Below are 27,686 nucleotides of genomic sequence, written 5' to 3' on the forward strand. Positions count from 1 at the left end.
GGTAGAGCCTCTGCTACTGGCTCAGCAAAAAGTTAAGCAAGTAGTTTGAGTGTGGTTAGTAGTTGGAACGGGTTCAGTCGTTCGATGCTGTTGGCACACTCTCCGTCAATGAGTCTTTGGACTCTCTGGAGGTGTCACATAATAATAATAATAAATTCTCTAAGTGTGCACAAGCTGACTTATTCACAAGGAACTTTCGATATGCTTTCTTCTTTTCCTTTACTGCCTCTTTATCTTCCTGTGTCCACCATGGAGTTCTGATTTTTCTATCCTTGCAGACAACCTCATCGCATGCATCTCTGGCTGAATATAGTAGATTATGATTAGATAAATCACCTCATCAATAAATTCGCATTGTAGAAAAGCCATATTAGTCTGTGGTAGTCCATTAGGCCTAACATGTTAATTGAAGATAGGATTGAATGTATATTTATGAGTGTGTATGCCCTTGCACACATCTATGCTATGATGTTTTTCTATTTTTAAGTTGTTTATTTTTCATGATATTTGGGCTCAGTTTAATGGAGGGAAGGGATAATGTATTCTGTGATTAAAATTTGGTAATACACTGCTTAAATCTTACCTCTTGTGTTTTATAATTTTCAACAGCTGGCCACAGTATGACTTCTCTTGCAAAGAATCTGTTGAGGATATGTAGAAGTGAAGTTAATGATATTGAAGCATGTCCTGACTGCTACCTGCATGCATATTCCAAAGACAATCATTGGTTCTCTCTTCCATGTGTGAGTAATTATCAATTTCTTCCTTAAGGTTTTTTTTTTTTCACCATATACAGAAAATGAAAAATAATTGGCATGACATTTCTTATCACCTTAAAATATCATGTGCTGTAAAATAACTTAAAATTAACTTGCTGCATTCACTTTTTCCATAGGATGTTGACAGCGATTATTTTAACATAAGAGGAGAAAAGTATTTCATTTAGTGTAAATTATTTTTTTACCTTTATCAAGCAAACCAAACTGTAGAATCACTGTAAATTATTATAATAAACTGCAGAATTATTCACCAAGATCAATTCAGATGCATTTACTTTTAAATTAACCCAAACAGCACAGCTGTCGTATTGAAGAGCTCCATTGTCATGATTAATAGACGGGAAAGGAGAATAGCTCCACCTAATGATTGCAGTGCTGGCTGCTGAAAACCAATGACTTTGAGTACACCTCTATTGTGAGCAGTACTTTATTCTAAAAGGAGAATAAATTTATATAAGTTTAAAAACTTGGAAACAGAAGCAGTTTATCATAATGCTACATAAAAAGAGGTAATTCAGCCTTCAGTGTTAACATCTTGGATAAGAAGAAATTTGCTAATGTTATTATTATAATGGGTGTCTTCTTGGAGTCAGAGGGTTCATTGCAGGAGCCCCTATATTGACACACTAGCCATTATTCATGCAATACCTGTCATATCTCTCCTTAACTCATTCACAGATGAAGCACTCACAACCACCTCTGGCAATGCATTCCACACATTCACCACCCTCCAAGCAAAAAATCTAGTCCTAACATCCTTGTTAAACACACTCTTACACAAGTTCCAGGGATGGCCCTTCTTTCTCTCCCTTCCTACACTGTACGGAAAAAAGTCAGTGTCAATCCATAAAAAATCCTTCAATAACTTCATTAACTCCTTGGAAAGAAGTCACCGATACCATAGTGTGAGGAACAAACAGCCATGGCACTGACCTTAATAAGATGTAGACCTCCTTTTGCTGTGGGGCATGCTTTCTAAAAGCATACAATAGCGATCAGTGGGAATTTTGGACCCTTCTTCTTGTAGGCATGTAATGAGGTCCTGAACTGTTGTGGCATGGACGTCCCTTGATCTCGCCCAACATTTATCTCACAAATGTTCGTTAGGGTTGAGATCAGGGCTCTGTGTAGGCCACTCAAGTGTGGTGACATTCATTTTCACAAACCATGCAGTTACAGCAGCAGCCTTGTGATATGGTTTATTTTCTTGCTGAAAGAGACAAAGTAGGAAGCATTGCATTGTCTAGAATGTTCAGATGCTTCTCAGAGTTCAGTGTTCGTGGGACCACAAACAGAGTTCCGAGGCCAAGCCAGAGTAAACAGGATCATATCATTGCACCTCCAAATTTCATAGTTGGGGTTATGCACTCTGGTAAGAGATAGCTCTTACCAGATGTTTTTGCTTATCTGTTCAGTAGAGAATGTAGCATGATTTGTTGCTCCATAGCACAGCTTTCCAAGCTTACAAGTCCAACTCTATGCACCCTTTGCACCACTGAAGATTATGCTGCATATTGGTTCAGATAATGCGGTGCTTGCATATTCCATGGTAGGGAAACCATGTTGTGAGCCTTGGTTCTGAACGTTTTTATGCAGATTAGTGTTCCAGTTGATTCATGAAACTTTGCATTCAACATGTCAGCAGATGAATGGTGGTGTTTACATATTGTTTAGAGCACCCTACCATCATGTTTGGTGATTGTGGTGAATCATCTACTGCAGGTAGCACTTGCAGTTGACTTCTTGTGCTTCCATCTCAGTATGATTGTTGACCTGGGATGGCTCCATTTGTAAACAGTTGCTTCTATCATATCCTCTCTCTATGCCTATCAGCTAGTTTTTGAAGCCCACAGACCTTCAATCTGTCCTCATAGAAAACCTTTCACAGATCTGCCACAATCTTTGTCACTCACCTGTCCTCTCCACCACTTCTTCATTCACCAAGGAATCCAGTTGACCAGATCTGTGTGCAGTATTCCTGATGTGGCCCTGTTATTGGCTTATAAAGCAGAACTATCACTGTGTGGTGTGTTCTTCAACAATAATGTAATTTGATGTGATGTTCTGGCCACCTTTGAAATTTGCCCTCTAAACTTCAGTTCTCTATCGTCAATCACTCCCAATTCCCTTGCCTCATCAATTTCTTCCATTTCAATTTTAACAATATTGTATACAGCATGTGATGTCATCCTCCCGGTGCATTACACTTAGCTACATTAATATTTATATATTAATGTGGCTAAACATATTTAAGTCATCCTGCAGAATCTGTACGTTACCTTCATTGACTGTGGCTGTTCCCATTTTGCATCAGCAAACAAGTGGAGAGCCCTGAGGTACACCACTAGTCACCTGCCTTCTTTTGGATTCGACTCCTCCGTAAACCACTCTCTGATATTTGTCCATCAGCCAATCCAAATCACCAGCTTTGAATCCATTCCTGTTTGCTTCAGTTTATGCAACAGAGTTCCATATGAGACTCTGTTAATTAGTCTGTCATTCTTTAAGTTCAACAACAACCACAGTAATTAACTTTAATGAAATGAAAGTAAAAATATTTAATATACTGAAAATAACTGTACATCATCAGTGCATAGAAACAAGCAAATCAAAGAAATGGGGATACAAGGTCCATACAACAATTGGTTTACAAATTAAAAACGGTTGCCAGTGCTGGAAATTAATATATTAATAAATAATATTAAAACTGTTTTTGATGGTTACATAAAATGAGAATCTCCCAAACGTTTGGGTGAGAGAGAGAGAGAGTTGTTCTGATTCATCTATATAATTGACAAAATATGTGAAAAGGTTGCACTATACACTTCAAAAGACTGGAGGTTCTCCATATCTGTCTTAATATTTAAGTTTGTTTTTACCTACTCAGTGAGTTTTGTCCCCTTGCATACCTGTTATTTTTAATTGATAATTGATAGGTATCCAGATGACAGCATGTTCTTCAGCACATGAAATCAAAAAGAGGTATGATTATTTTCTAAAAGTAACAATGACTTTTTTTTTTATGTAATGTTTGTATTTTCAGCAACTATAGGGTAGGGTTGGGTAGATAAGAACAGACTTTCTCTTTCAAGTTTCAAAATGTATTTTTTCTTCTTTCTATGGCATTTACATAGTGTGCAAAAGTTGAATCATTGATTTGTTGGGCTGAGTACAATTTAGGCAAAATTGTCCTATCAGTTTACTGATCATTAATGTATAAAATTCTGATATTAGCTATTTAACACTTTCATTGTCAAGCTGAAAATTGGAATTTCGTGTGGTGGCCAAATTTTTTTTATTTTTTTATTTAGTTAGCGACGTCCACGCAATAACGCGTGATCAGCCGTTTGGTGAGAACTTGCATGACGCGATATCGTGTGATTGGCAATGAACGTGTTAACACGTTCGTTGCCAATATGAGTGAATAGACAAGGATTATTTTCCTGGTACACCATATATTGTCTTACTATACATTCCTAGAGTTTTTCTTTCTTTCGGCATTTTCATTTAAAGTACTTGCATTGGCTTGTGGAAACTGTATGTATCATGTGATTAATAGCAAAGCATCAACAAAATTATAGTGTGCAGAACAAACAGTTTCATAAATATTTGTTGAGGCTTCTAATGCAGTAGATTATGAAGAATATAGAGCCTTTATATTGCAATTGAAAGAATAATATATGTCCTTCAGCTTAGTTTGACTCTCATCTGGGAATCAAAAAACCTTGATATTAAGCTCACATTTTGTTTGTATAGAAAAGTTTGTTTGTTTTTTTTTTTTACCCTCAGAAATTATGAGCTGCACTTTTCTTAAAGCAGACAAACTGGCTGAAAAACATGAACATAATAATAAATTTAGTTTAATCCTTTATCCAAGTGTGAGCAAACAAAGCTTGCGCCTGAAAGTATCTTCAGGACTGGGGTAAGGTGGTACAACACCAGGGCACTCCTTGCAAAGGTGGAGCAAGATACCAACACTCCTATCTCAGTATCTCCCATAATGCAAAACACATCTCCTTGTGGATGTGTCTAATGTTATGCATTAAGGGAAGGGCCACAACCCAGACTAGTTTCGACCTTTATTGAGGTCTCTTCAGTGGGAGACATGCCCAAGTGGAGATACCAGGCAGAAGCATTAGCAGGTCATCTCTACCTATAGGAGTTGCCAAATGGTGTGCCACCTTATTATTAAATTACTCTGGATTTAGAGAAAGATGTTGAAAGTTTATTTTTTACTTGGTCAGACTATAATAAATTTAGTTTAATCCTTTATCCAAGTGTGAGCAAACAAAGTTTGCGCCTGAAAGTATCTTCAGGACTGGAGTAAGGTGGTACAACACCAGGGCACTCCTTGCAAAGGGGGAGCAAGCTACCAACACTCCTATCTCAGTATCTTCCATAATGCAAAACACATCTCGTTGCGGATATATCTAATGTTATGCATTAAGGGAAGGGCCACAACCCAAACATTAGACATATCTGCAAGGAGATGTGTTTTGCATTATGGGAGATACTGAGATAGGAGTGTTGGTAGCTTGCTCCACCTTTGCAAGGAGTGCCCTGGTGTTGTACCACCTTACCCCAGTCCTGAAGATACGTTCAGGCGCAAACTTTGTTTGCTCAGACTTAGATAAAGGATTAAACTAAATTTATTATACTCTAACCAAGTGAAAAATAAACTTTCAACGAAAAACCTGGACAGTTAATAGTCGCTTGCACTTATATACTTGAACTGTGTTATTCTGTAAAATGAATGTCTCTTGTTCCCACTGTATATTTTACCCTATTACTTTTTTTTTTTTAATCTGCTTTATTTACTTTATTTTTATGCTCTATTTACTTTACTTTTTCTCATCACTATCTACTTTACGCTTTTACTTAAGTTACTACAGGTTATCTAATTTCTAATACCTTGGGAACCTTGGAAAATTCATTTAATGTTACTACTGCACCACTAAGATTTCCTTTATGGGTAGTAAATATAATTAAGATTACCTGCAGTATCTCTCTAGATCTATCTCATGCGTTATTGACAGTCGTGGCTACTCTTATTTATCTTTGCTCACAGGTCCGCATTTTTTTTTAGAAACAGTGCATTGGATTAAAGATCAGTGAATACACATTCTTTAACATAACAAACATATTTACATAACAAACATAGGATGCAATAATACAGTTGCATAAATGAATTGGCTCTTCAGAAAATTAAAAGCTAAGAATTATAATTTCTCATACATTATACACACATTAAAACATGCAGCAACACTATCATGCACCAATCTGTAATCTCATCCCAGTACTAATTTGTTCATGAAACACACACCCACACACACATATATACATATATATATATATATACTTCAAACAACAAGTTTCTCATATCTAAATTATACCAAATTTTCTTTAGCCTCTTAGTCCGGAACAAATAATCGCTATTTAACTTTGTAAATGTCCCGCCGAATATCAGTCAATCTTCCGCAATGTTAAACATACATATAAAGATTTTACTCACAGTTCTTCTCTTGACACATATATTTATGTTAGCTCTTTTATCTCTTATCTGGTTCCACTGACTTCTTTTCCGTCCTGGGCCTCAACACTCGTGTGAGCTTCTTTTTCTTTAGCGGCGTCACATCTTGAAGGGTTTTTGGGGCCTGGAGCATATTATAACTATACTGACTGCTTCTTCATCCTGAGCCTCAACATTCGTGTGGGCTTCCTTTTCCTTAGCGCTGTGGAAGATTTTTGGGGATTGGAGCATATCTCACCGACACTAACTGCTTTTCCATCCTGGGCTTCAACATTCGTGCAGGCTTCTTTCCTTTAGCGGCATCGCATCATGAAGAATTCCCGGGGCTTGATGCCTATTACAGTTTGACTTCTCCTTAGACATCTCCCTACTTCTCTCTGGATGTCCAACGGACCCGCGACCGTGATGCTGGATCTCGAGACACTATGAGAGGAGACTGCGTTTCTACATACCTGCTTCCTTCCTCGTTTCTGCTTCTGCAAACTGGCATACTGCCGTTTCATTCTTGCATACTGCCTCCGCCTACTACATGCTGCCTCTGGACACTGAATATATCTCGGGGTTTTCTTGATCCTTTCTTATACTTCCTCTTGCAATTCCTGGATTAAGGGTTGAGAACCCCTAACATTCCTGCTCAAAAGGGGATGTGACCTTCAGAGTTGTTGATTACTTCTGTTTCCCACAGAACACAAAAAAAAAAAATCTTATTCACCCCACGCGGGAGATCCTTAGATGTTCACCACCTGTTGTTGCACTGTCCTTGAAACATGCATTAGGTTAAGCTCAAACAATTGAAGGCACTTTACATTTTACAAACAAAGCTTCTAAGCCATTTCTCTAAAATTGGAACCACTTCAAATGCCGGGCCACTTTCTAAGGCATTGCCCTTGAAATACACAGTTTAACATTCCTACCGTTTCAATACATACTTGCATGGTTTTTCAAATCACAAAAATTATTATAACTACAGTTAATATAAACCTTATATACAAAATTTCTAATAACAAAAATCCACAATCAGTGTTAAATTACAATATCCTTCTATATACAATGTTTGTGACCTCTGTAAAAGTCAATGCTAAGTTAAGAAAAAAAAAATTCCTACTGTATTGAATTTTACAATTTTAACTACTCCATCTCTGTCCTACCATAAAGTGGGTCATCATATATAGTGAACTCTTGCTGACATTATTACAACAATTAAGTCAGCAAGACTTAATGTAATAATGCTGACATTATTACATTAAATCTTGCGGAATTAATTGCAGCAAACTAACTCACCGCCAGAGGACTAGCTTGCTATATGAAAAAAATTCATATAGCAAACTAGTTTTTTGTTCCAAGATCTTGTGGTTAGAAGTGATTGGAATCCAGAAATATGTTATGAACTATTACAGTTTATAAATGCAATTTGATTTATTTATTTTTTTCTCCAATAGGATAAACCACATACACTTGTATGGGCTAAATTGAAAGGGTTCCCATTTTGGCCAGCAAAAGTAAGTATAAATATTACCTTAAAGATTTGAATTTATATTACACACTCAATTTCATTTTCCAGTGAAATGTAAACAATTCTATTAAGATTATTATGACCTTTTTCTTGACCACTAGTATTAATAAATTAAAGACTTAATTCTGTATGTTAGTCATAGTAGATAATAGTTGAATATCCGACGTTTCACTGACTGATATCTGTCAGCATTTTCAAAAGATACACTGGTAAGCAATAGAAAGTAACAAAACTAGGAAACTAACCGACAATTCTAAAAATTATATAAAGTTATCACTGTGCATGATACAATGATATAATACGCTTGTCGCAAGTACAACGTTTTATTTGTTGAGAAATTTATTGTAATTTTCATGGAATTTTAGAGTTCTGATTAGAGTTTTCCATATATCTGGTAAGATTAGGCCTTGATTCTTATTTAAGTTACCTGTTGAACGGGTGACTTTAACTGCTTCTTAAAATGTTCTGGAATGGTAGTTCTCCTCTATGTAGAGCATATGGCTCATATCCCATTCAATGTTATGGTTGATAGAGGCAAAGTGGGAAGAAAGGCCTGATATATCTTGTCTGTTGTTCCTTACATAGCCTATGTGTTCCTTCTTTCTTGTTTCAAAACTTATAGATGTCTGTCCGATGTAATTAATACCGCATGAACAGGGTATGCTATAAACTCCAGAGTATTTGTAGAAAGGATGGCTATCTTTCGGTGATCTTATAAACTTTTGAATGGTCTCAGTAGGTTTGAAGGTTACTCTGATATTATATGGTTTTAGAAGAAGAGCTAAATTTTTGGATATGGTACTAACAAATGAAATTGTTATAGAGTTGATGTATTGGGTTTCATCTCGTTGTCTTTGCTGTATGTCACTGAAGAGAATCTTGTTGATGATTCTTGTTTAGATCTATCCATTTAGGGATAGATCTCTGGATATTTTCATTAATTCTTCTTGTAAGTCGCCAATGTCTGTGGTACACTGTATAGCTCTTTTTTTGAGCATATGGATAATGCTGAGTTTCTGGGATATGCGGTGAGACGAGTCGAAATGGACTTAGCGTCCTGTATTAGTAGGTTTTCTATATACCGACAAGTTGATGCTATTGTCAGTTTGTTTCTTAATAAGGACATCTAGGAATGGAAGTTTATTATCTTTTTCTAGTTCCAAAGTGAACTTGATAGTGTTGTGGAAGCAATTAATTTTGTTTAGATAATCTATTAGTTCCTCTTTTTTGTGATTCCAAATGATGAAGATGTCGTCAACATACCTAAACCATGTGGTTGGTTTAGGGGTAATTTGGGATAAAATTTGAGTTTCCAGATTTTCTAAGAATAGGTTGGCACAAGAAGGAGAGAGAGGGCTACCCATGGCTAATCCATTAAGTTGTTTGTAGTATGTTTTTTGCCATGTAAAATAGTTCGAAGTTAAGCAATGCTTAAACAACTTGGTGATGTTTGGTGGGAACAGGTTTTCTAAGATGTCGATGACTTCAGAAACTGGGATATTTGTGAACAGAGATGTGACATCTAGACTAGCCATAATATTATCTTCAGAGATATGGATGTTTTTTAATTTTTCCAAGAAATGTTGGAAGTTCTTGATATAAGAATCCATGTTGTGAATGTGTTCTTGTAACATTTTGGCTAGATATGTTGATAGTCTGTAAGTAGGTAATGGATACCATCTACTATTGGACGTAATGGTGTACCTTCAAAATTAGATATCAGTCAGTGAAACGTCGGATATTCAACTATTATCTACTTGACTAACAGACAGAATTAAGTCTTTAATTCTATTAAGACTTTAGTTAACTGTATGAAATATGGTAATCCTGCAGTTTACTGGGCAGGTAACTACAGGGTCAAATAAGTGAACATAGTTACATGGTTGACATGATGCTTTGTCACTAGTCACTTAACACAGTAACATGTTCATTGGTAGTTAATTGAAGGTTCAATTACTTGAATGTCAGTTAACTAAGAGATCACTGCGTTAATCAAAACTATGGATCCATTTTCAAGTTCAAAGAAATAAAGTATTATTTCTAGGCCATGTATTATATATCTTTTAATCACGTGTGACATTTTTTTATATTTTGGTACTTGGATTTCAGTGATAATATTCAAATAGTTATTTGCAGTTATGGGTGCAGAGATTGTGTTCAGTGAAACTGTAATTAATTTGCATTTGAGAAACATGTCATGTGTGTTAAATATTATCATAATAAGTTTCCTGATATCTACTTATAATTTTGTTCCAAATTGTCTATCACTTGTCAGCACCCCAATATTATCAGATTTTGTATTTTTATCTTCTAGGGCACTTACTGATCAGTCCACCTAGATCTTTGTCTTCCTGTTTCTTCCTACCATGAGATACCCATTTTTTTTAACCTTTCCTTTCCCATTCTGGTTAGATGACCATACTTCTTAGGTTAGTTCTGCTCACAATGTGAAGTTTTTTGTGTTGGCTGGTGGTAAAGAGCTTGTATATATTGGCTGGAATGTGTGGTCTTATGGTAAACGTTTACCACACATCTTCCTTCCAGCAGTCTTTCCTTCACTGTTTACTTCAAGCCTACTTATACTGCCCAATATATATACATATATGCACAAACTCTAAGCACCACCCAACACAAAAAAAAAAAAAAAAAAAAAAAAAAAAAAAAACTAGGTATCATTAACACACTAAAAAACTGGTCTTTATAGATTTGCTCCAGTGATCAAGCTCTTAGCATGAATTAAATTATCAGCAATACATTTCTTAAAAAATGGCTACAGCAAAAACACTATCAACAAAATTCTTCATAAGACTTTATATAATAATCAAAATAAACTAGATTACAATTAAACTGTAGACATTCCATACATTAAAGGAATATTAAATAAACAGAATACTAAAGGTGACATTAAGATTGCATTTGTGTAGTATTCTGTTTATTTAATATTCCTTTAATGTATGGAATGTCCACAGTTTAATTGTAATCTAGTTTATTTTGATTATTATGTAAAGTCTTATGAAGAATTTTGTTGATAGTATTTTTGCTGTAGCCATTTTTTAAGAAAGTATTGCTGATAATTTAATTCATGCTAAGAGCTTGATCACTTTGATCAAGATCACTTGACCTTTCAACCTCCTACAAAATTAAAGAACATATCCAACTCCTCCAATGATTCCCTTCCTCCCTGGCTTGCCCTGGAGTATACCATATTCAGTACACCTGTAACTTGCCTAATGTAGGTGAAACTGGGTGCACAATTCTTGTCCAGAAAAAGGAACATAAACAATATTTTAAATTTTAAAATTTAATGACTGTAGTAAATCTGGCTTTTCTGATCATGCCTTAAATACTCTATAGAATTGACTAGAAAGGAAGCTGTTCATTATATCACACCAAATCATGGTATGGACACAAATTTAAAGAAGCCTGCAAAATTCTAATCAACCACCCTAATCTTAACAATAACGATGGTCTAAAAATCTCAAGAATATATTTTACTCGCAACGTTTTTTGTTCTAAGAGTTCATTATAAATTATAATTTTGACTAGTACTCCAGGATCTTAGCCTTGATATGACAAACACTTATGTGAAATTATTGATTAAATATTATTAATTTGTTCTTTGACTATGTTATAAAAAATAGGATATAGCTTTGATGAAGGTTTTTTTTTTTTTTCCACTAGAGGTTAGGCCAGTAAAATAATGGTTGACCAAATCATTGTCACTTTGGCATACTGTTTGAACTGTAATGTAACTTTGTGAGTGAGTGAGAGAGATACTCCAGATATCAACCTTAATATAAAAGTTGAAACATCAAGAAATTAAAGTAATTATACATGGTAGCGGTCCATTTATCAAAAGGAATGTAGGTTACTTATAATAAGATCTTTATGTGAGGATATCACAAAGATCTTATTTTCTAAATTAATCCAATAATCATTTACTTATTAAGAGACTGAGTTTCCACACACCTTATAACCAAAATAAAAATCTTTAGTTTACAAAATGAATTGCAGATATATGCAACATGAAATCAAACTACAAATTCAAATAAACAAACCAAAACATCTCAATCTATACCTTCCCTGCAAACATAACTAACAGTTATCATCCTATATGGGATAACTGTTTCTTACAGAACTTTCATTCTTTTTTGAATCATATAGGTAAAAGAGTAACACAAAAACTGCTCTTAATAAAACCACACTGCTTGGAAAGAAGTCAATAGACCCCCCCACACACACATTGGCAAGATGTGTTGTGGCATGTAACAAGTCACATAAATTAGAGAAATATAATGCTCGCAGGTCAGTGCAACTGTGTCTACTTGAAATGGCTGCAAGAAGGGAACTGACAGAGCTTGAAAGAGCCATTGTGATAGGATGTCATGTTGCAGGCCTATCTGTTCAGCAAATTGTTGACAAATTGGGCCATCCCAGGTCAATAGTCAGTGATACCATATTGAAATGGAAGCATAAGGAGTCGACTGTAATTGCTATCTGCAGTCAGCGACCCACCACACTCACCAAATGTGACTGTAGGATGCTACAAATGTAAAAATTGCCATTTGTCAACTGACTCGTTGAATGCAAAGTTCCAGGCATCGACTGGAACATGAATCTGCACAAAAATATTCAGAATTGAGATTCAGAACATGGGTTTTTATGGTAGGACTGCAATATGCAAGTCCAGCATTACCTGAACCAACCTGTGGCATCGTCTTCAGTGGTGCAAAAAGCATTCACAGTGGGATGTGGAAGCTTGGAAAGCTGTGTGTTATGGAAAATTATGCTACATCCTCTACTGGGCAGATGGATGGGTATGTGACAGATGCCCAGTGAATGTCTCTTACCAGAGTGTAATGTCTATGAAATACAGAGATGGCAATTTGATTTTATGGTCCTGGTTTGGCCTAGACCTCTGTTTGTGGTGCCACGAACACTGAACTCCGAGGTATTTGAACATTCTGGACAATGCAAAGCTTCCTACTTTGTGGTGTTTCTGTGGAACTGACTGTCTCTTTCAAGCAAGACAATGCACTGTGACGTAAGGCTGCTGTTGTAACTGCATGGTTTGTGGAGTTGAATGTTACCACACTTGACTGGCTTCCACAGAGCCCTGATCTCAATCCTATTAAACATCTCTGGGATGAAAACTAGAGCGTCAGGTGAGGTCAAGGGACATCTGCCCACAACCGTTCAGAACCTCATTATATGTTTACAGGAAGAATGATCCAAAATTCCCATTGATCGCTATCTTACGTTTGTGAAAAATATGTCCCATAGGATTGCTGCAGTCATTCCAGTGATAGGTCCTACATCTTATTAAGATGAGTGCAATGGATGTTTGTTCCTCACACTATGGTGTCTTGACTTCTTTTCAAGTAGGTAAATGTTTGGAAAGAACTTCAGACAACTTTGCCTTCTATATGAAAGCTTCTAAAGAAATAAAAACCATATCAAATATTTTAAATCACTTATCAGACTGAGAATCCTAAATAAAACAACCTTTACTGGGCCCATTTCTGTATGAAATGGAGAGCAGTAATGTTTTTTTCAGCTTTAACTTAATTATATCCTGTTAATGGATTAATGACTACTAAAAATTTCATTTTTAAAAAATATCCTCTCTCTCTCTCTCTCTCTCTCTCCTAACTGCTCTCATTTCTGTTCTATCTTCATATACTGAAGATGCAGAAACTCCCAAGTTTTTCCTCTTTCTGTGATTCTTTCTCTTGCTCTTCTGCATCAAGGATTACTGTCACCTTATCTTTATCTGCTGGCAGGATGATCTCAATTTCTGTAATGTTTTGTAGCTTTAGAGCTGATATCCCTCTGATTGCAAAAGTTTATCAACCAAAAGTTTCTCAGAATTTTTTGAAAGAGCTGATTTGAAATGACAAGAAAACATCCTGTGTAGCTAAGCAGGAGATTACATGCTTATTTTTTGTCAAAAGAGTTTCTTAGATACTTTCCTTGGACTTTGTTAGTATAACTTGTTCTGCTGTGGATAAACATGTATTTCATCTTTAACAAATATAACTCATCAGAAAGTTTAGTACTTTAAAAGTAGAGCTGATACTTGAAAAAACCTCGTAACCAGGTTCTCATAAATTTTAGTCTTAGTAATTTTCTAAAAAAATTTTTGAGTCTGTAATTTTTGAAATTTTACAGTTGAAAGCTTCAGTGAGTACTGTTTACTGAAATATTGGTAGCATAAAATACTGACAAAGCACCTTTTGTGCTAGAGAGTAAAGTGCATCACCAAGAGAGCAGTTGTTAGTCTGTGCTCTCTGTTGGCCTGTACCTAGGATTTTTAAAATTTTTTTTGGCTAGTGCTGTGCAGATTTATATAGTATATACAGTTGCTCAGGAGCAAAAACACACTGCTTAGAACAAAAAAGAATGTTTTTTTAAATACTTTTATATTTATACATTTATTACATTCATGCCTCTAGAAATTTACGTTTATTATTATTCCAGCTAATGTAAACTTTTCTTGATTCACATGATTATCAAATGCAAGATCTGATTAAAGTGATTCTTTCTTTGCAAAAAATCATACAGGACTGACTGAGATTTTTAACAAAATGAACTCATCCCCCCCCTATTGAAAATGATAAAAATTATGAACATTTGAATAATTTATTTTTAGATGATGAAATCTCATTGATTTAAACTAGAGAAAGTCATTAAGTAAGTTACAAGTAGTTATATAAAAAAATAAACCTAGTGAAATATAAACATCAGAAAAACAGTATTTTTCTACATAATCCCCTTCAACATTTATATACTTGTCCCATTGCTTTACCCCTCCATGTGGGGCACCTGTTCGTGGTGGAGGGGACCTCCCAGTGATGGTACTGGCCCTTTTCATTCTTCCTCTTTTTCTTTGCTTTTCTTCACGTATTCTTTGCTCTACTTCTCCTGAGTCTTTTGCACTATCCTTTTTCCAGACCACCATCACTGGGATCCAACTCCCTGCTGCCGTGTTTGCCGTGCGGTGCGACCTGTGGACATTCGGAAAGGGGATCCTGGTAGTCTTGCACTACTTTGGCCCCTTCTTCGGCAAGACAGGTGGTCCTGGATGGCCCAGGATCAATCGGTTAGTGGGCTTGCCTGCAAGGGTCAATGGTGTTGCAGTAAGTCTCTCACCCCATGGTCTGGGGTCAGGATTCTAGACCTGCTGCAGTGCCGGTATAGCGTCCAGGGTAGCCCTGGCGTTCCACTGCTAAGTGCAGTCTTTGCTTGCCAGGTAGTGGGCATCCATGTGTGGCTTCGTGGTGGGTGCGGAGCTCTGGCACCAAATTAAAAATTCCTTAAATATAAATTTTTCATCCTCAAATGTTTCAGGGACCCTAACAAAGTCCCAATCAAGTACTGATAATATAGACACAGCATATGGAAACAGAAATAAGAAACAAAAGATATCGGATACTAACATAAATGTACCAACCTTTTTAATCATTCATGCAACAGGTGAAAAACCCATTGGGAAAATGTCACCCTTCTTTATCCAAAAAGGTTTAGATGGACTGGCAGGACCTCCCAAAACTGTCAAGAAATTGCATTCTGGTGATATCTGGTGAATGTGCAAACAATATTCCGAGAAACTACTGATAGCAACGACACTGGGTGGAATACAAATTGCAGTAATACCTCACAGAACACTCAATTCCAGTAGAGGAGTGATATCAGAATAAGATCTCCTTGATGTTCCTGATGAGGAGATATGTTCAGAGCTTAAAGATCAAGGAGTGACGAGTGTGAGGCGCATCCTGATACGCAGGGATGTTCGCCTGGTCTCAACCAAGAACATCATCCTTACTTTTGATACACCTAGGCCTCCGACATCTGTAAAAGCAGGGTATCTCAGCTGTCCTGTTAGAATGTACATCCCTAACCCGCTGAGATGCTTTAAATGTCAAAGATAGGGACATTCCCAAACTGCCTGTCATGGTTCTACTACCTGTGCCCAATGTGGTAGTAAAGAACATGATAAATCTTGCTGTGAAAAAAAAGCTAAATGTGTCAACTGTCAGGGAGATCATCCAGCATACTCTCGTGCATGTCAGAAATGAAAGATGAAAAAGAGATACAAAAAATTAAAACAGAACAAAACATAACATATCAGGATGCAAAAAGAAAGCTGGCCACTGTTACACCTGTTCTACGATCCTCTTATGCTGATAAAGTAACAATTAAAAAAGTGCCAACAGCAACTCAAACATGTATGTCTATTCCACCATTTGATAATTTCACCATACCTGAACTTTACGATTGCAAGTGCTTCTCTGTTGAGCACATTAATCACAAGACCTATGGCCTTACTCCAAAGACAACTTCAAAAATGGTCCCATTCGATGAAAACTCACCTGTCAAAAAAATTATGGTGGACTTCACTCAAAGATAAACCACCAGACACTCGCACAGAAAAAATGGATACCTCGATACCCACTGAAAGCAAACTAAACATACCAACTGACCATAACACATTTGATGTTTTGAACACTCTACCAGAGGAAGAGATGGACACTGTCCATCCATACTTCCCTAAAACAGTGGATAAATATAAATCTGACAAAGGTAAGCCCTCAGCCTCTTGAAAACTAGACAAGTCAATAAAATCAAGACAATAGGAAAATTTTTACAATGGAACTGTCGTGGGATCTGCCAGAATATTGATGATATCAAGATGATATCAAGATGTTGTTGCAGAAACACAAACGTTTCTGTCTACAGGAAACTTACTTAAGACCCAATGAGGACCGTACCTTTAGGAATTTCACTGTTGTATGTAAGGATAGAACTGGAGATACTCCTGCTCATGGAGGAGTAGTTATCCTAGTGGGCAGTCATATTCCTTTCCATCAAATCCAACTTAATACTTCTATGGAAGCAGCAGCGATTCTCTTCTCTGTGGGATTTCTTATTACAGTATGTTCAATTTATTTACCACCAAATGCTGAGTTAAATGAAATTGATCTTGATAACCTTATCTCGCAACTGCCTGAACCCATACTTTTGATGGGTGACTTTAACAGTCACAATACTCTATGGGGTAGTGCCAACACTAATAGACGAGGTCAAATTATTGAAAAAATTCTTGATAATAATAACAACCTTTCCCTTCTAAATAATAAACTCAATACTTTCTTCCATATGCCTACCTGCTCATATTCTGCAATTGATCTTACAATCTGTTTCCCTTCCATTCTTCCACTGCTCATGTTCGGACGTTGAAGAGAACATATATGGAAGTGATCACTTTCCTGTTCTTTGTACAATGTCTTCACAGGAACCATGTTCACCCACACAGATACCTATATGGAAAATGGACCAGGCTGACTGGAACACTTTCTCTCATCTTGCAAAATTTAATGCTGATGCCATCAGTCAAACACCTATTGATGAAGCTGTAAAATATATAACAGAATGCATTGTCCAGGCAGCAACAACCTCCATCCCAAAAACATCATCTTGATTTCCAGTCTATCCAAAGCCTTGGTGGAACCTAGAATGTCAGGCAACCGAAAAAGATCAACACAGAACATGGAGCATATTTCGTAGATACCCAACCACATCAAATTTAATAACTTTCAAGTGTGCTCGAGCCAAAGCACGTTATGTAAGACACCAGAGACAAAAACAATCATGGATCCAATTTACTGCATCAATTAATCAAATGACCAGTCCAAAAATTGTATGGGATAAAATCCCGAAAATAAAGGGCAGATATAGTACACATTGTTTGTCCACCTTAGACTATAATGGAAGTGTTCTTGCTTATCCCAAAGCTATTGCAGATACTTTGAGAGAAACTTTTGCTAAAATCTCAGCAACAGCTTTATATTCTCCGTAATTTTTAATACTGAAAGAGCAGGAAGAGAAACAAAGGCTTAATTTTTCTACCAATATTCTTCAGCCATTTGTCAAGGAGGAACTAAAAAGAGCTCTCCTACAATCTCACCCTAGTGCAGTAGGACCTGATGACATCCATTATGAAACGATAAAACATCTACCAGCATCTTCTGTGGATCTTCTCTTATCATACAATAAAATACTTGCAGAGGACGAGTTTCCAAATTCTTGGCATAAGTCATTTGTCATTGCTATCCCAAAACCAGGAAAAGATCCAACACAAGCAAATAATTATCGACCCGTTGCTCTGACCATCTGTCTTTGTAAGATCCTAGAGAAAATGGTTAATGCCAGACTTCTCTGGTATTTAGAAAGCAACAGTCTTCTCTCCAATACACAATGTAGTTTCCGTAGACATCGATCAACTTTAGACCATTTAGTTCGGTTAGAAACTTGTATAAGAGATGCATTTCTGAAGCAAGAACATCTTGTCTCAGTTTTTTTTGACATGGAAAAAGCCTTTGACACAGCCTGGAGATAGGGCATATTAAAAGACCTCTATAACCAGGTCTCAAAAGACACCTCCCTATATTTATTAAAAACTTTCTGTCCAGGCGAACTTTCCAAGTCAGAGTGGGAAGTATGCTATTTCGACCATATTATCAAAAACAAGGTGTTCCCCAAGGCTCTGTCTTAAGTGTAACCCTTTTTGCTATTAAAATTAACTCAATCATTGAACAGCTTCTTCCCACTGTAGACAATGCTCAATTTACTGTCACTCACGTAACATGAGGGTAATTGAAAGACAACTTCAGCAAGCAATTGATCATGTCTCTCTGTTGGCTCTTAATAATGGGTTTAGGTTTTCAACAGAAAAAGGTGTCTGTGTACACTTCTGTCGAAAATGCACTCATCACCCAGATCCTGAACTAAGAATGGGACATACTGTTATTCCAGTAGCTACAGAAACCAAGTTCTTAGGACTCATTTTTGACAGAAAACTCACATTTCTAGCACATATTCGTCAACTAAGAGAAAAGTGCAAAAGAACTTTGAACCTCCTTCGCACTCTATCCTCTACTGAGTGAGGTGCTGATCAAGCTTCATTGCTCCATCTTTATCGTGTACTTATACGTTCAAAGCTGGATTATGGGTCCCAAGTCTATGGTTCTTCAAGACAGAGTAACCTACAATGGTTGGATTCCATCCATCATCAGGGTATACGGATAGCTGCTGGTGCCTTTCGCACCTCACCCACTCAACGTCTCTATGTTGAAGCAAATGAACCGACTCTATCACTTCGAAGGAAACAGTTGTCTCTTATTGACACCCTAAAAATATAATCTCTCCCAGATCACCCTACATGGAATAGTATCTTCTCTCTGTATTGGGAAGCTCAATATCACACACATAAAACTGCTATACATCCTTTTGGTATGTGTATTAAAGAAACTGTGCAAGCTGTTAGTATAAATGTTGATAACATTAGCTACACTAAACATAGCAGCATTCCTCCATTGCAGGTTTGCACACCATCTTGCAACCTCTCACTTTGTCAGCTACAGAAATCTTATACCCCATCATCCATTACCTGCAATTGTTTAATGCACACAGAGCAGCACACGCTGATTTCTTACCCATCTATACTGATGGTTCAAGCACTAACACTTCTGTTGGCTGTGCTGCTGTGTTTCCTGACATTATTATCTCAAATCAGATCCCACCAGACTGCAGTAATTATACAGCAGAGTTACATGCCATTCAGCTTGCACTTTTTCATATAAAACAAAACTGCTACCAAAAGTATGTAATTTATACAGACTCATTGAGCTTCTTACAGGCTATCTCCTCTCCTATGTATAATCCACATTCAGTACTTTATGAGGTGCTACACCTGCTTCACAAAATGAAAATCCTTAATTTCGATGTTCAGTTCTGCTGGATTCCTAGCCACATCGGATTCAAAGGAATTGAGGCTGCAGATGCAGCTGCTAAATCAGCTCATACCTTCTCCACATATTGTTTGACAGTTCCATATACAGACTACAGACAGCTTATAAGATCAAAGCTAATTGCTCAGTGGGAGTTAACATGCAAGAAGCGTCAACAAACAAATTATATAACATTAAACCTGAAATTAAACACTGGCATTCTAGTCAACATACAAAGAGAAGGGAGGAGGTTGTCCTTGCTAGGCTCTGCATAGGTCACAGTCACCTTACGCATTCTCATTTACTGAGAGCTGATGACCCTCCCATATGTGAAAAATGCAACACACATCTCACTATTCATCATATTCTGGTAGATTGTCAAAAATTTACACGAGAGAGGAATGAAATTTTCACCTATCTAACCAAACCATATACACTCAGGTAAATTGCATGATGTTTTTAATTTTTTAGAAAGAATTAATTTGTACAAACACATTTGACTTTTATACATACATATTATTCATTAGGTTAAATCTGATCAATTATGTATTACCATAGGCCTTGATCTTGTATATTTGTATCACCCTGCTGTAATTTTGTTAATATGTAAATACTATAATGCTAAACTTAAATTTTATGTATCAATGCTGTATAATAATTCCTTTCTTATTCTTTAAGTATTAGTATAATAATGTTTGTTGTAATCTTACTAGATGTAGACACTGCTTTCCTTGACTTGTTTTCTATATACATATGTTAACCTATAGTTATCTATTTATGTACTGCTGAAATCTTTGCAGTAATTTTGTTTATATGTAGATACTGCATCACTTTACATACATTTTGTGTGTGCATCTTATTTACTACTTTATTTTTTGAATAATCATGTAGTGCTGTAGGACATCTTACCTATTTGTGTACCTTCTAGTAATTCTGTTTATATGTATTGCTAAATTCTGTTTATACTGCATTGCTAAATTTAATTTTCATTCATGCATATTGTACAATAATACCTTTTTGCCTATTTTTGTACTGCTGTAAAGGCATCTATTATAATTTTACATATATGTAGATACTGCATTCCTTGGCTTAGTGTTTCATATATTATGTATTAACTTATATTGTTAACAATTTTTGCACTACTATAATAACCTCTGACCTTGTGTGTTGCTGTGCCCTCTTCAACAGTTCTGTTTATCTAGAGATGCTGCTTTGTGAAACTAGATTCTTGTAGAGACATGTTGTTTACAATTTTCTGTAAATGCTAATGTTGTAACCTTTAGTATGGCACAGTATGACCTTTGTAGTTTTTGTGCCAAATAAACTATAAACCAACCAACCCATTGCTTTATTGGTTTTTCAAAGTCAGTAGCATAGAACTCTATTGTTTGTGGTTTCAGCCAATTCTGCACCTCATTTTCTACCTCCTGATCAGCAGCAAAACGTTTGCCACCTAGGTCTATTACAGTCCAATCTCATCCACATTACTCCTCTTGCTAGTGTTGTGATGTTTTTGGCAAATCACATCCTGAGGCTTCAATAAAATTTCAAGTACCATTCATCTGAAAGTACTTCTTGGGATTCCCAAAAGACCGTAAGCATAAGATTTCTTGCTGATGGCTTAACTTTGAACTTCTTGCTTGCTGATGAAGTGGGATGTTTCCATTTCATTGAAGCGCATTCTGATTTCAGTTTTTAGTGGTGAACCATGATTCATCCCTTGCAACAATCCTGTTTAACATATCTTCTCATGTCATGAGTTCATATTGTGCTGAGGGTTGAGATTTCTCTCTCTCTCTTTCAGTGCCTGTTGTTATCTGTCTGTCATTGCAGATCATCTGTTCCACCTGTCTCACAGCATCTTCTATTATAGTCTTGATAGGGCAACCAGATCAGTCTTCATTGAGCATACTTTTGAAAATTTCTTGATCCAGTTGTGAACTGCTGCACATGACAAACACTTCTTGTCATAAACAGGATACATATCTTAACAAATGCCCTTTGCAGGAAGTCCTTTTGCCCATCAGGGACGAATGCTGGTCTTGAAATTCACGCTTGCTCTTGTTATCATTCAGGGAATGAGAGGTGTGATTGAAGTCTGATTAGCGGAATAATGAATTACTGACCATTTAAAACTATGTACAGGTAACCATCGTATAACACAGATGTTAGGTTCCGCAGAAATGCCGCGTTATATAAATCGCATTATGCGAGTCTCAGATCACATAGAAAAAGTAGGGTTATGTTTCGAAATTTTTTTTTTTTTAATTATATAAACAACAATAACATATCCAACAAAAAATATATTTTTATTTAATTCAGGTAATTTATGTAAGTTAAGAAAACATATAAACTATGAAACAAATACATAGTATAAAAGTATAAAAATTACAAATTGTACTTAAACTTCATTGCACGTAATGCATAAATGTTTTAGGCAAAATAAAATAGTGCATCTTAAAGATACCAAGCAATTTTATAAGCTAGGTTTTTTTAATGCTTGTTGCACTACGTGCAGCTGCAAACTTGACTTACTTGTCTGTTTGCTTACTTGGGAATAAGGATTAAAAAACATAGCTTATAAAATTGCTTGGTATCTTTAACATAACATATACCCAAGGTAAAAAACTTTCTAAAATAGTGCATATTTTAATCTTTCATAGCACGAGGATTTGAGGATTGGTTAATAAACACTGGTTTTATCTTGTAATCACCTGATGCATTACTACAAAACAGTAGAGTAATTCTATCTTTGGAAACTTTGAATCCAGGAGCTGATCTTTCATATTTCGAAATATAGGTGCGTTTTTGCACTTTTTTCCAATATAACCCGGATTCATCCACATCGAACACCTGGTCTGCACTATAAATGTTTATAAACTTTGAGAGTTTTTTATTTAATAAGATTTCCATAGGAATTTTCTTTTGAGGTGCAATCTCCTATCGAAATCATTAGAGATTTTTTCATTTTCCATTAGAATATCGCTTACATGAGCAACGCGCTTTGCACTTATCATTGACCCAGCAATAAACACTTTCTTGGATTTTATGTTCATTTTGTTTGGTTGTTCGAATTGTTGATTTTTAAATTCAAAGTCCCTGCAAAAACTCCTGGTTTTTCTCCATTTTTCAACCGATCCAAGATTTTGAATATTTTTCTTCGAGAGAAATTAATTTTGTTTTCGATGTTGGTTTTCCCTTTCGTTGCAGTTTGTGGCCATTACTGTAAAAAATTTTTACACAGAAAAAGCAAGCATTACATATTATATGTAACTCACCAGAAAATAAAGTGCTCAGCTTGAGATGAGCACACTTAGGATTTTTAATGCACTTTCCTGCAGAAATGAGGATAATTTTCAACAAACATTTTATACAGTAAACAATTGAGGTACATGCATGCTAAAGGGTATTTCCCCTAATATAAATTCGCTACTTATAATTACATGCGGGATATAGGCAGACACAAATTTAACAAAGATAAAATTTGATTTTTAAGTCTTGAAAGAAAAGAATACAGGATTGGATAGATGAAAATGGGATATTGTATGGGGGACAACATGGTTTTGTGAAGGGTAGATCATGCCTCAGTAACTTGCTCACGTTTTATAACACAGTGACGGCTGAACTGGATAGGGGTAATGGGTTTACAGTAATACTACTGGACCTTGCCAAGGCTTTTGATAGGATACCACATAGAACCCTAATCAGTAAACTGGAGCAGATGGGGATAGATATAGGGTTGGTGAGATGGATAGGAGGGTGGTTGAAGGAGAGATACCAGAGAGTGGTTTATTCAGGAGTGGAGTCTAAAAGACGGCTTGTGACTAGTGGAGTGCCATAGGGCTCTGTTCTTGGACCACTGCTTTTCAGTTTGTTCATCAATGATAGAGGAAAGGATTTGAGAGGAAGTGTTCACTTGTTTGCTGATGATGGAAAGTTGGGTAGAGCAATTATGAGTGCACAGGATGTCAAAATTTTACAGGATGATTTGGATAGTTTGGAGGACTGGGCTAGGAAAAATGGATGTCAATTTAATGTGCCAAAGTGTAAGGTTATGCACTTTGGGGTGAAAAGAATAGCAGCAGTATATCGCATTGGTGGAACCGTACTCCAGGAGATTGATGAGGCCAGGGATTTGGGAGTGTTGGTGGATAGGGAATTGAAGTTTAGGGGTCACATTGCAAAAGTGACTAAAACAGCTCACCAAATCACTTGGCTTCTGAAAAATACTTTAACATGCAGAGACAAACAAGTTGTTGTTCCTCTGTATCGAGCCTTGATAACCCCATCTGGACTACTGTGCCCAGTTATTGGGCACCAGGGTTTCTTCGTGATGGGGAAGAAAGTGGAGAGGATCCAGAGACGAGTGACCAAGATGATAGCAGGTCTGTGGAATGAACTTATGAGAATAGGTTGAAGATTTGTGGGTTGCAGAAATTGGTTGATAAGCGAAGGAGGGGTGATATGATTGAGACATTCAAATTACTGAAGGGTTTCTATAAGATTGATCCAGAAGATATTTTTGAAAATATGACTGGTGGTGGGAGGACTAGGGACCATGAATGGAAGCTGGGAAAGAGTGTGGTTGACAAGGGTGTTAGAGCTAGGTTTTTTACTTGGAGAGTAGTGAATGAGTGGAATAAGCTTCCAGAGTCTGTTGTGGGTGCTACAGTCGTGAATGAGTTCAAGGCAAGGTATGATAAATACTGTGTGAATGTCGAATAGTTGTTCTTGATATGATGTTAGGGCCTCCCTCGATGAGTCTGTCGACTCCTTGGAGTTGCCCCAGAACAATAATAATAATAACGTAAAGCTCAATTATTGCCATGCAAGGTTAAAACGTCTTCTGTCTACAAAAATAAAAGCCTAAATGGAATGCTTATAAATGCATGCATTTATTAACAAATAAATATTATTTCTTTCTCAATTAATGAGCTTGCACAGCAAGCATGGAGAATTCGCCACTGTTGCCCACAAGAAACGCAACATTTTAGACTGCTGAAAACCGCTACAGAATGCACTATACTACATGTCATCATTTTAGATTTCTGCTGCCTTGTGATGATGATGCATACTGAAACTGTTCATTTCCAGTTCATTTGTTCTGCTTTTGTTTGTAACTTACTTAGTGACTTATCCTCATATATTGCAAGGCTTCTGGAAGGAGGTATAGTAGAATTATAATTCTGTTAATTTATATTTAGCAAAAGAGAATAACTAATATGTACAGAAATAAATTGTTAACAAACAGAACATTAGGGCACTCAAATATTTATTTTTTAAGTAGTTATGCTACACTAAGAGTTCATTTTTGTCTTCAATTTTCTTGCTGTTACCGTTGGTTCATAGTCTTTTGGGTTTCCTTTCTTTGGTGCAGGGTATTAGCTGCCAGGTAGGTTTCAATGGTTTTATGCCTATTTTGATATAGCTCTAATTTCTGACAGATAATCTGGATGTCATTACCCATTTTGTATAAATTGGCCATGTATTTTGTGTGTCACCCATTTCCTTTGAGATGAAGATGACTTGGTGATCCAAGTCATCGTCGTCATCATCATCTCAAAGGAAGATTACTTGGCAAGCTAAATTTTTGTTGCCTGCTTCTTAGAAATCTGCTGTATAAGAAACTCTGGAATGGTTCCTCAGGCATTGGAGTTTCTGTTAGTTTATTTTTAATTCCTCTTTATACTGGGTTTGTATGGCAGAAGGATAAGGTCTTTACAATGATATTTATTGCTGCTCTTGTTTTTAGGTTATTAAAACACACAAAAAGTGCTGGGATGAAGTTTTATATATGCACTTAATATTTTGTAGTCAGAGTAGATTGTACATTATTGATGCAAAGCACTAGGCTGCCTGAAGAAAGCCATTCTCAGCTTGAATCTAGTTGCTGACCAGAGGAACTTTTTCTAACCCTTTCTTCATATGTTCTTGATTTATTCAATCTCTGGCATGGCCAAGTGGTTTTTTTCACCCAGAAACTTGGATTTTTCTTCCCTATAAATTCAAAAAAATCAACTATGGAACCTCCACTATTTCTGACAATAAATATACTGTGTTAGGGTTAGGGACCACAAGATGGTAACACTTGTTTACTATCTCTTCACCGAATGAAGAAATTTATAATTTGTGATGGTCTTGGGCCGGCTATCTCTGATTGGTTGTTGGTGGAAATTGAAATGTCCCCTCTGTCTCCAAATAGACTAAAAGTTGGGCTGAAATGCCCTTGCCTACTCCTTATAGGGGAATAAAAGGCATTAGCAGATTTTATTTGTTTAAAATTTTCACTGGCCTGACAGTTGAAACACCCAAGTTTTGCATGATGCTTTCTGTTTTTTGAAACCTTATTTCAGATTGTACATTGATGCAGTATATTTAGATGTAGGTTGACATTGATAATCAGAAAGGATGCATACTGTTTTGATCTTCAAATATACTGTATATGAAATGTTAGATTTTTATTTCAGTTGCACAATTAAGAATTGTGAATTATGACATTAAGGCTAATCATATAATTTCATCATATCCATATAAACATAAAGCAACCCATATAATTTCATCATATCCATATAAACATAAAGCAACCCATATAGTAAACATAACAGACAACTGTAATATATTAATGGAGGAAAAGATATATCTCTTTGTATTCGTTAGAATGAGTCATGCTAATATCTGTATAGCTTTCTAGTTAGTACAGACTGCCTTCATTGTTTTCACGTATAAAGCACATCATTGTTCATGCTCTTAGTTTACTAAACGAAGTGCATACTTTTTCTTTTTGCATATAGGCTGTCCGAGTTATTGATGGAAATGTTGACGTCAGATTCTTTGGAACACATGAAAAGTGAGTATTTAAGTGTTACTAATACACACAAAATATATTTCATTATTCCCAAATATAGTTCTTGAGGAAAATTTATTTCAATACTTAGTATGGTTATTGTCCATTTTCCAAATAGACATTAGGACTTGTTTGTGCTTATGGTTCCACAGAAGGCTCAGTAGGGAAGGAGTAATGGAATTATTCTAGTTTATAGAGAGTTTTGGAGACTAAAAGTGGAAGAAATTAATCCCAGACAGAGATATATTTGAGAAAATATCAAGAAAAGAGAAAGTAATAGTAATACTTGTTGGATTCCTGTTCAAAGCATGGACTAGTCATTTCTAATGCCATGAACATGCATACATCTGCATGGAGAAAATGCACAAGAAATTCGAAAAGTCTTATTGATTTGGTTATAGTTAAAGTTAGATTTTCAACTTGTTGAAGAGTATAGTAGATCTGAAATAGGAAGACAATGCCATTTAGTTTTGAACAGAATAAAAATAAGTATCTCATTGAAAAGAAAAATGTAGACAGTTGCCCCTTGCTAGAGGTTAAACCCTATTTTATGAAACTCACTCACTGTAACAGACTACCGATAAAGCTGTAAATTTCCATAGGTATGATACTGTTCTGAAGGAAATTCAACATGATGAATTGTTCCTGTAATTCCTGTCACTTTTCTATAGACAAAATTTTAAAAATATTCAACAGAGGCTATTGAAAGTGAATTTATAGACTCAAATATACAAATATGATTGATGAGAAATTGAAAGAGTGTGGAAACAAAAGAGTGAAACCTTAGAGACTAGTTTTAAAGAAAACATAGATTGATTCATTTTCATTGTTTAATAAGATTAAAACATCACAAGGAATAAATTAAACACAGTTTAATGAGTTCAGTATTTTATCACTGTCATTGAGACATCTTTAGGGAGTATCACAGAAATCGTTATAAACATACCAACAGCACAAAGCAAGACTTATCTAGGCCTCCAGACTTCAATCTGGAGGCCTAGATAGAAAGCCACTGACACCCTCTATTGATGTTAGTAGGTTTTGACTCTGGATACTGAAGAATTACTTTTTCATACTTCAGGAAGTTTAACACACAACATTTAAATTAAGTTGATTTTTAAGGGTGGCTGCAGATTCTAAAACGCTCCCACATTAGAACCTCTGTGATGAAGCATAGTGTTTTTCCCCCAATTTGTGTATGTAGTCCAATACATGGCCTGGAAGATATGAA

General features: G+C 36.0%; 1 protein-coding gene across 2 annotated transcripts in view; it reads left to right on the top strand.

Moving 5' to 3' along the window:
* Positions 1-27,686, top strand: part of LOC150094599 (uncharacterized) — a 429,939-nt gene that overhangs the window by 166,000 nt on the left and 236,253 nt on the right. For both annotated transcript variants that reach the window (XM_090411060.1, XM_090411061.1), the window contains 3 exons: positions 610-743; positions 7,749-7,808; positions 26,403-26,458. In XM_090411060.1, the coding sequence (XP_090267186.1) occupies positions 610-743; positions 7,749-7,808; positions 26,403-26,458 (250 nt within the window). The remainder of the gene's footprint in view (positions 1-609; positions 744-7,748; positions 7,809-26,402; positions 26,459-27,686) is intronic.

The sequence above is a fragment of the Typopeltis vanoorti genome, chromosome 21 (assembly GCF_054136105.1).
Source record: "Typopeltis vanoorti isolate ZY-2024b chromosome 21, IOZ_Tvanoo_1.0, whole genome shotgun sequence".
Classification (NCBI taxonomy): Eukaryota; Metazoa; Arthropoda; class Arachnida; order Uropygi; family Thelyphonidae; genus Typopeltis; species Typopeltis vanoorti.